Below are 10,433 nucleotides of genomic sequence, written 5' to 3'. Positions count from 1 at the left end.
TGAGGTTTTAGTCTTGGGCCCAGCTTGCACGCTGCCGTCCTCGTGGTCGATCGGCTGGCTGGAGAGCGAGAACACGCTGATCTCCGCCGCCCGAACGGGGGCCTCCTTCACGTTGCTATGGAGACCCAGGATCTGGCCTCCGTCCGTTGGGTGCTGCATCACCTGGAACAAGGGAGAGGTCAGAGTTGAGCAGTTGTCACGGAATGTCGGAGCATTGTGATGTCACAATGTGGCAATCTGAACTATTGTTTTTTTTTTAAACATTGTGATGTCACAATGTCGCAATCTGGAATGTTGTTTTTTTTAAACAGTGATTTCACAATGTTTAATTAATGTCACACATTTCAGTTACTTATTTGTTAATTTTTATTTATTTCACCATTATTTAACATAGCAAGTATGATCAGAATGCGCAGGGAATGGAAGGGATTAAGTGGCCAGTCAGATGTAGATTTCTTGAGAAAGTTTTCAGATGTGCTCTCTGTTCGACTATCGTAAATCAGTTCTCAAAGACGAGAGTGACATCTCTTCGCAAGATTGTCACGGGATGGCAAGGACTACTCCTTCTGCTGTCAACAAAATTCAGTTTAAAAGCTTTCAGCTCCGGGAGAACTTTCCACGTCAACAAGCCGTACCGAACCTCTTCTGGCCTTTCAGCTCGTCCTGCCCATTTGCAACGGTGAAAATGTCTCCCAAACAAGAAACAAATCCCACTTTGCGCATCTGACAGCATCAAAAAAACCGAAAGGAGTCGGGCTGGGTTTCGGCTTTCTTATTGAGCCTCTTTCTGCTGAAGCGGTGAACGTCACAGGCCATAAATCACCGGAGGAAGTCCGCCAGACTCTCCGCGCACGGCGCGACAGGCGACTGGACAGCTCTCTGCACACAGACTCACGTCTCCATCCAAGACTAAACGTTCTCCGCTGTTCTCACCAGACCCAGGGCTCGCGTTTGTTCCTGACCCGACTGTAAACCAGGGAGGGAGAACACCCCCCCAAACTGACTTTAACGGGCTAGCAGAAAACCCACAGATTGCATAGTGCCACAAGATACCACTACCACAACAGTGACGGCTCTGATGCAGATTCTCTACGAGCGCCAGATACTCCACTCTGGGCCGCCGAGCGCTCCGTCTCCTTAACCAGCGAAGCGGAAAAGCCCGTGTCCCGAAAAATTCCTCGAGGGGCAGAAGCAGGCGCATTACTGAGGCGATGAGCTGCTCTGCGCAGCCCTGGAAACGGCCGTTAGCAACCAGAACCTCCTGCGGTAGTTAAGGGGCAGAGAAGAGGGCCGGCTCAGAGGAGCTGAACGTGTGATCTGTGCGGAGGGGAATGCAGTTCAGCGGTCTGGCGGAAGGGTGCCGATCGGGGAATGCCTCGCCGCTGAAGAACTTCTGAAGACGGCCTGAATTGGAGGGGCGGGGGCATTGTTTGGGGGGGGGTTCAGCATTGGACAATCAGGGCTTTCACAGCCCGCAGGAAGTCTGCTACTCCCCAGAGCTTCAATCCACAGAAACCACCCACAGACACACACACCAGTGCACACACATACACACACACACACACAAGCACACACACACACACACACACATACAGTACACACACACACACACACACACACTCCCTCTCACTCTCAGAGAGGTGCACAGATGGGCTGTAATCTCAGTCTGCTTTGATGCATTAGCTGTGCGAGTATGATTCATGCACAGCACAAAAGACCAGGGGCAAACATGCTCCTTCTCTCCCCCCCCCCCCCCCGTAAACAACCTCCCCAGAACTGCCAGTGCCCACACCCAAAGCGAGGTCACTATGCGAGGTCACTGTGGACACGTCATAGACTGTTGTGTACCAGTTCTGTTGGTCTGGACAGCCGGATGTGACATAGGGAGGTGCGTAATGGGGTGAGGGCTGACTTTGCGCCTATGAAGCTTCATGCAGCTTCACAGGTCGACTCATTGGCGATAGATGTTAAAAGTTGCACAAGGCTGCGCTACGGAGTCTCTCAGTGGTTTGCTGTGATTAATTAGCACTCTTCATTCGGCTCAACTGACATTGCCTGATACTAAATGCATAGATAACTTGCCTGACAGTGTCTGGAAAATAAATAAATAAAACGACTCATTATTATTTCACCAGTGATGGTAGAATGAGATGTTGTGGCTTCAAAATTAGGCGAAGCTGTATCTAGCAGCCAATCATTGACTTGTCAGAACGAGTCGAAAAATTCTGCATTCATAATAGAGCAAAACAATTTGTTTAAATTAGCGTGCTACGAGTAGCTCCAGCTTGGATAAAGTAAACTAACCTGAAAGCTGACCCCCGCTGGCATTCGGTTTTCTAATTGGCCCCCATTGAACCAATGAAAAACCAGGTCAGCAGCCCTTCTCTAATGGGACACAGGCCTGGAATGAATTAACCTTTGATTTTGTCCCGAAACTTGATTCTGAAATAAATGCAGGCGTGCTCCTGGGTGGAATTCGGTCCCAGGCCCGGATCTCTGCGAAGCTGCCTTGTGACGACGCCATTTGTAAAATGCGCTACGCAAATAAAACTGAACTGAAATTAATTTAATGAATGAGTTTTTTTTTCTCTTTACCTCGGCCATGTTGATGACTCCCACGGCCAGCGTCTTGTAGCCCAGGATGGTGCGGTTCTTGTAGCGCTTCCTCCTCTGCAACATGATCTGCAGCCGGTTGGCGTCCCTCTTGAGGAAATGCGGATACTGTCGCCGGCAACACAGACACAGACACAGACACAGACACAGACGCGGGCATGGCGGAAGTTAGCAAGGCTCGCTTTTCCCCGGATCCCAGCGCACGCGGCCTCGTTTGCCCAGCCCCCCCCCGCCCCCACCCCCCCCCCACCCCGATCCGTGGTACAGTCGCAGACACGGGGATCAGACACTCAGCTCTAGCGCCACGATCTGCCTTCCCCTACACGTGCTCCGTAAAAAAACAACTACTTTTCCCAGAATTCCACCCTGACAAGCACAGGACTCTCTGGTCATGGTAGTAGGGTTGCAAAATTAGGAATATTCAGCAGTGGAAACTTTCCATGGGAATTAACAGGAAAAAAAGGGAAATGGTGGGGGTTACTATAACCTATAATGTGATGTGGGTGGCTCTTTACCTGTAATGAGGAGGTGAGGGGCGTGGCTTTGTACCTGTAATGAGGAAGTGAGGGGCGTGGCTTTGTACCTGTAATGAGAAGGTGAGGGGCGTGGCTTTGTACCTGTAATGAGGAGGTGAGGGGCGTGGCTTTGTACCTGTAATGAGGAGGTGAGGGGCGTGGCTTTGTACCTGTAATGAGAAGGTGAGGGGCGTGGCTTCGTACCTGTAATGAGAAGGTGAGGGGCGTGGTGCTTTACCTATAGTGAGGAGGTGAGGGGCGTGGCTTCGTACCTGTAATGAGAAGGTGAGGGGCGTGGCTTTGTACCTGTAATGAGAAGGTGAGGGGCGTGGCTTTGTACCTATAATGAGAAGGTGAGGGGCGTGGCTTTGTACCTGTAATGAGAAGGTGAGGGGCGTGGCTTTGTACCTGTAATGAGAAGGTGAGGGGCGTGGCTTTGTACCTGTAATGAGAAGGTGAGGGGCGTGGCTTTGTACCTGTAATGAGAAGGTGAGGGGCGTGGCTTTGTACCTGTAATGAGAAGGTGAGCTCCAGGTCCGTCTCCATCAGTCCTCCGGGCGGGAGCACGTACTCGTTCGACCTCAGGATGCGTTTGGAACCCTGCCGGGGAACACCACAGGTAGACCGGGTCAGAACAGCCCGCTCTGGCAAACCGCACGCCCACCTGCTCGCAACAGGGCACAAACGGGCAGCGCTCTGATTGGACAGTGACCGAAGACCTCCGCAAAAGATGCTTTTGGAAAACATTCCCCACTGTGATGCAGTTACGCACAACTTCCTGTTCCTGTGCGCTCACCCAATGCCGTTTGGACTGGGTCATATAAGATGCCTGCTGACTGTCCGAAACTCACTGAAACACAGCTGCTCCCACTGCTTGTGACCACAGGATCGGTCTGTCTCATTCTTCCATTTGCCAACACGCCATTTATAGTTTATTCACCAGGGGTTTTGAACCTACTTTAGCGGGTGGTTAATTTTTTTGACATTTACAGTTCATAAAACTGAAACATAAAAGTGCTTTTGACACGTGTTCAAAAAAAAAAAAAAAGAATTTGGAAAATGGACAAGAAAGAATTTTTTTTTGCATGACACCTACGATATCGGTTTGTGCTTCTGAATAACTATTAACCCAACACCATTGCTAAATCTGGGCAAGGATCCAAAAGGAACTCCTCAAAATCCTGTCGCATTTGGCAACGGTGACAACCGCACAATGGCTGAGCAGTCAATCATATTTGCTGTTTACACAATCACGGCACAGTGGGCCGCAGTTACCGGAAAGGCTGCAGTATTGGCCAATCAGGCGCGGCGCATGAGTCACCTGCGTCACCTGCGTTTGCCCCCGTGTCTGGGAACGAAAAGTCGATTTCACGTCAGCCAATCAGCTCTTTCGTGAGCCCTGTAGCCGCTTCTGATCCAGCGGCAGTCTTTCAGACCGGATTAGCCCGCCTCAAAACGCGTAATCTGCGAAACGCAGGAAGCCGTAATCGCCGGGAAAATAGACAAAGTTTGCCGTGCGGACGCGAGAGCGCTCACAGGAAGTCCAGCCTGTTCCCGAGCGCGGCAGAGACAATCAGGGATTAAGGACCGTCCGTCCCAGGGCTAGCAGCGCCGATGGGGCTGAGGGTTGGGATTAGCGCGATCCAGAAATTTACCGCCGCGACGAGACATAATTTTGCGGAGTCAACCGCGAACCGTTCAGCGTGTTTGCGACAAAAAGATGCGTGGGCGCGAGGGGTGGAGGGCGGGGGTGGGGGGCGTGGGGGTTTGGTGCAAGATCCTGGAAGTGACTTGTGTCTGCCATTCCAGCTCGGATCAAAATGAGAGGATTACTGTGCCAATAATCCAGTAATCTCTCCACTGCCCGGGGTATGGGCCCTGACCCCAAAGAACTGGAGGGGGCCGTTTTGGTCTGTGTCACGCCTCCGTGAACCTTATCAGCACCCCCCCAGCTCACACGAGCATTATGGCTACCGCTAGGTTTTCGCTCACCCTGAGGGAAGCTGCTAACCCTAAGGGAAATAGCATATACTATAGGGGCTAGACCAGGGGTGTCCAATATTATCCCAGTGTGGGTGCAGGCTTTTGTTATAGCCCAGCACTAACACACCTGATTCTACTTATCAAGGTCTTGATTGAAGACCATAATTAGTTAATTACTTAAATCAGGTGTCTCAGTGCTGGGCTAAAACAAAAACCTGCACCCACACCGGCCCTTTTCGGATAAGATTGGACACCCCTGGGCTAGACAAAGCACTTTAAAAATTCAGAAATCCCCAGTAACCGACTGTCTGCCCTGAAGAGGTACAGGGCAATCAGACGAGACAACTTCAGAGTTATTAATAAAGTACTTCACACGCAAAACTCCTCATGAAGCACTAAGCTTCACGCGGACAGTCTGTCTGCTAAAAAAAATGGTCACTGATTAAGTGGGTCTGCTTCTGGTACGATAGCAGAGTTATAAGGTAAAACAGGGCAACAAAGTTTTTTTTTTCAAACAGAAAGGCTTCAATCTTTTCAGAGGTAATTTCGATGGAAGATGTTGCGTCAGTGGCAATTGCAATACGGGCTGTGACGTGTGATTGGCTAAGCACCCAGCAACGGGTCAAAAATCATAAAAATGCACTACAGGCCCTGACGCACACGTTCATAACACGCACACGCATGTCTGGCATGTGGAGGTTGCAAAAGAGGAGTTGTTCATGAGCAAGACTGATGAAGTATTCGACTACAATAAAACCTGTGTGCGTTCCAAAATAACACGCAATGCAAAACATGTCAGAAATCTAAAAAAACGCGTGAATGAGGTGGTCTGTTAGAGGACAGAGATGCCATCCTTAGCCGCAGCCACAAGCATACCGATTTGCTATAAGCGGAGACATCGCGAGCAAGCTTACAGGAAGTGACACGTGGTTCTGTTTCCCGGTGAGAGCTGAATAAGAGGCTAATGATTCAGCATGGCTGACCGTGCAGCCGCACGCGGTTCTCTCCCGCTGAAGGAAATTAAACAGGACCTTGATCTCAGATCCCCAGATCTCATTCTCTCCAGACGATGGTGAAAAGGCCACAGCACCCAGAGAGTTATTTTACCCCTTATCAGCACTGCACTGGCTATGGGGAGACACTGACAATTCAGCTCCGTACTGGAACATGTTACTGTGTGTTCTACTGTACACTGTACACACTCACACACACACACAGACACACACGTGCCCACACATACACACATATGGACATGCATAAAAACACACAGGCATGCACGCACACACATATGCACACACATACATACAGACAAGCAGGCACTCACACTCTCATGCACATACGCACACACACATACACAATTCATTGCCTTCCTCCGTTTAACAATGTTTTCAGTAATCTGGGAAAAAAAAATCCATCATGAATGTGCAGGTTTAGGTTTCAAAACCATTTAGAAGTGATGGAATATTTTCCTACATAGGTGAAAAGCTAGTGGAAGGATGTGGGCCTGGATTCTAGGCCTAAACATCAACTGAAGAGAGAATTAATAGGACGTTGGTACTAACAGAGTAAGGAGGAAAGCCCAGCGAGATTACAGCTGCATAAACATCTTCATTAATATTTTAGTCCTGCTCTTAATGTGCATGAGAAGTCAACAGCAGTGGGTATCTCAACTACAGTGATTTGTGAGGCAATTTAGCATTTTCTCTTTTGCTACTGACAACATAATTAACTGTACTACAGCCTCCGAGAACTGGAACTGGAGATAGACAAGATAACTAGCTATCGTTCAAAAATTTTTTTCCCCATATCCTGCTGCTACAGTTGTACATTTCATTAGGATTTATGGTACATCCCAGTCACACGGTGGAATAAGTCATCACCGACGGCAACGTCCAATTTTCTGCATTTTGAATATACTCGTGTTGATTCGGCGACAGACAGGATATGAATCTGTCTGCTCGTGATAGCGAAGCAGGCGGCGATATCGCCGGGATTGAGCTGCACCTCAGGACCTCTTTCAGCCCCGTGCGCGATAAGAAAGCACCGGCGCGAGCGAAAAAGGGCCACAGAGTGGATACCGTGCCCCGGCAGAGGGAGGGAGGGAGGGGCAGAGAGAGACAGAGAGAGCGAGAGAAAGAGAGAAAGGAAGAAAGAGAAAGAGAGAGACAGAGAGAGCGAGAGAAAGAGAAAGTGAGAAAGAGTGAGAGACAGAGAGAGCGAGAGAAAGAGCGAAAGCGAGAAAGAGAAAGAGAGAGACAGAGAGAGAGAGAGAGAGATCCCAGTTCCCCCCCCCCCCCAAGCTGTCATTTCAAAACTGAAATGCCCCACCGATTTCAGGAAACCACACCATCAGGGGGTGCTTCTGTGGAGGTTTGGCTGTACAACCCCCCTTTCCCCAAACAGCCATAAAGACCCACAGTCAGCATTCCCCTAATGCTCTGCTCTGTACGTCACCTGTGAGTAAGGTTCCCGTCTTCCTTAAGGATGGGGGGGGGGGGGGGTTGCCAATGACCTCACTTGCCTGACTGAGATGGAATTAGTCAATGCCCCCCCCCCCCCCTTCCGGTAACCATGGGGGTGGGGGGGCCCATTATCAAGACTCCACTGATTGCTGGTGGACTGCAGTTGTGTGTCGGGGGTTTGGCTGGTCAGAAATATTTCATATTTTTTTTTTTTCGGCCTGTACTTCCCCCCGTGGAACAGACTGCAAACCCAAACCAGCATGAATCCATCCAATCAGTCTGTTGAGGAGGGTTTATCGGACTCCGTGGGAGGGGGGCGGGGCGGTGGGAGGTCACAAACCTAATGAACCCCCTCTGGAATCAGCCAGTGCCACACAACCCCACCCCCACCCCCTCCCCAAAGGCAAAAAATAAATTCAAATGCATCTGCTTACACAGTATAAAATGGCGCTCAGATACACGCTAACTGAGCGCTGATTAAAGTGGTGGGGGTCTGTCTCGCGGAGGGAGCCTCATAGGGCGCAGTGATTTTTCATTAACGGGGCCGAGTTCCTGAAGCCGATGCGTTTCGCGCCACGGGCTCGGACCGGGCCGTTCATCACCGCGGTGACTCGCACCCCCCCCCCCCCCCGGCCCCGTCATCACGTCGTGACGGATTCTCCGTCGGGACGAACGCCGGTTTGTCACACTCGACTGTACCCGTCTCGTCTGAGCCTCGAGGGGGGGGGGGGCAGGCCCTAACAAGTCGCCAGGGAAACCGCCGTCGATATCAGACGTCTAACGAGCCGTCACGCGCTCCGAAGTCGCGTCGAGACAAACCGGCGAAGGCGTAAATGATTATCTTAAAAAAGCACACGCGCAAATAAATCACTTTTGACAAAACAAATGCATGAACAGCACCAGCAATTTGGGGAGGTGGGGGTGGTGGTGGTGGTGAGGAGGGGGGGGTGGGGCAAATGAAGATAACGCCCATCAGAGTGGCGTCCCGTGACAGAGACTGAAGACTGAAAATCAGCTCTAATTTGTTTCGTATAATTAGCGCCACTGACGGCGCCCCGGCCGGCGAAGAGTTTCTGAACGACGGCGACGCCCTAACGACGAGCAGCAGATCAAACGATCCGTCCAAAAAATTTTACAAACGCTTCTCACAGGCGCGTCGTCTGTTGTCTAGCTGCGAGGATTTCGAAAGACCCGCCTCTCAATTTCGGTTTCTCAGTTTCAGGGGTGTGGGGGAGGATGGGGTGGGGAGGGGTGGTCATTAGGCCCTGTGGTCATCTCCGGCCTCGAAAAACGGCGGGGTGAACAAACTCCCGCGAGGCAAGGCTCTCGACAGAGCGGATCCTGTGGCGATCGGCGCCTGTGGCTTTTCTGAAGACGCTGCTTTTTCCACTTCCTTTGTTTTGGTTTTCCATTTCCCGCTGTCTTCTGAAACAAAGAAAAATGTTTAAAAAAAGGAATAAATAATCCTCTTTTTGGGTGATTTCACATGGTCACTTGTGGTTGAGAAATGGGGCCTTTTTGGTTATGAAGGAGCATCGAAAAGATCTGGACAAGTGACCCTGCAGTAGAGATGGGACAATATAAAACAGGGATCTCAAAAAGTATTCCTGGAGGGCTGCAGTGTCTGCAGGTTTAACTCCAGTCCTGGAGGGCCACAGTGTCTGCAGGTTTAACCCCAGTCCTGGAGGGCCACAGTGTCCACAGTTTTAACTCCAGTCCTGGAGGGCCACAGTGTCTGCAGGTTTAACTCCAGTCCTGGAGGACCGCAGTGTCTGCAGGTTTAACTCCAGTCCTGGAGGGCCACAGTGTCTGCAGGTTTAACTCCAGTCCTGGAGGACCACACTGTCTACAGGTTTAACTCCAGTCCTGAAGGGCCACAGTGTCTGCAGATGTTTTATAACTTCCTTTCAATCAGTAGCCACTTCAGACCATGGAAACAAGGCGTGCGGACTCTTAGCCAATCAGTGACCTGGATGAAGCACTCAGCAGCGTTCAGTGGAGATGAAACGCTCTGGAAAGCCACTCCATCTGACATCACGGCCTGCACTGAAGTTTGAGACGCCTGCTATAAAACTTTGCTCCAGGGGTGGGGGGGGGTGGGGGGGTGAAACTTAATCATCGGCCAGGTGCTCGGGGATTTGGGGGGGGGGGATTGGGGGGGGGGGGGGGAGGGGGGGGATAATAAAACGCTTCACCGCCTCTCGCCCAGTCGTGTTCCTGAGAGCGGAGTCGGGTTCGAGGCTCTCTCAGACAACGGAGCGCTGCAATAAAACGTGAAACCGACCGCAGCGCCGCCTCCTGAGCGGGACAGAGGCGCCGACGCACAGCGAGGTTTCAGAGCGGGCCGAACGCCTCGGACATCTGCTGACGGACGGCTAGCGGTAACTACAGGAGACGGGAGCGAATCACAGATCAGCCAGCCTTCTGGCTCAACGCTCACACTGACTCCAGTCCTCAGTCCTCAGTATAATAACTATTCAAGATTACTTATTATTATTATTATTATTATTATTATTATTATAAATGCTATTATTTAATTTATTTCTTATTATTATTACTACAATTTAATAAATTATTATTATTTTTTTTTTACTGGTGTTGAAACCCAACCTCAGGGTTGGAAAGTTTTTAATGCACCCAATAATGCTGGCCTAATGTCTGAACAAGTGTTTAACCATAGAAATCAGTTTCACCAGAGCTGAAGAGAATGCATGTTGAATGGAACGACAACTGTTTGGAACACGGAATAGCCGGGCTTTTTGACCTCTGGATTTCCTTTAAGAAACGACAGCGTCTCCCATCCTTTTCCCCTGACTCCCACTTCTCCCCGAATTCCCCCTCGGCTTCCCCGCGTCGTCTC

At 50.6% G+C, this 10,433-nt stretch overlaps 1 protein-coding gene across 2 annotated transcripts in view; it reads right to left on the bottom strand.

The window, feature by feature from the left end:
• si:ch211-126j24.1 (phosphofurin acidic cluster sorting protein 2) overlaps positions 1–10,433 on the bottom strand; it is a 94,700-nt gene that overhangs the window by 33,700 nt on the left and 50,567 nt on the right. For both annotated transcript variants that reach the window (XM_035405486.1, XM_035405487.1), the window contains exons 3-5: positions 3,639–3,728; positions 2,596–2,721; positions 1–162 (exon numbers count right to left, since the gene is read on the bottom strand). The exon at positions 1–162 is cut by the window's left edge and continues 1 nt beyond it. In XM_035405486.1, coding sequence (XP_035261377.1) covers positions 1–162; positions 2,596–2,721; positions 3,639–3,728 — 378 coding nt within the window. The remainder of the gene's footprint in view (positions 163–2,595; positions 2,722–3,638; positions 3,729–10,433) is intronic.

The sequence above is a fragment of the Anguilla anguilla genome, chromosome 2 (genome assembly GCF_013347855.1).
Source record: "Anguilla anguilla isolate fAngAng1 chromosome 2, fAngAng1.pri, whole genome shotgun sequence".
In the NCBI taxonomy this organism is placed as follows: Eukaryota; Metazoa; Chordata; class Actinopteri; order Anguilliformes; family Anguillidae; genus Anguilla; species Anguilla anguilla.
This window is presented reverse-complemented; position numbering and strand designations above follow the sequence as displayed.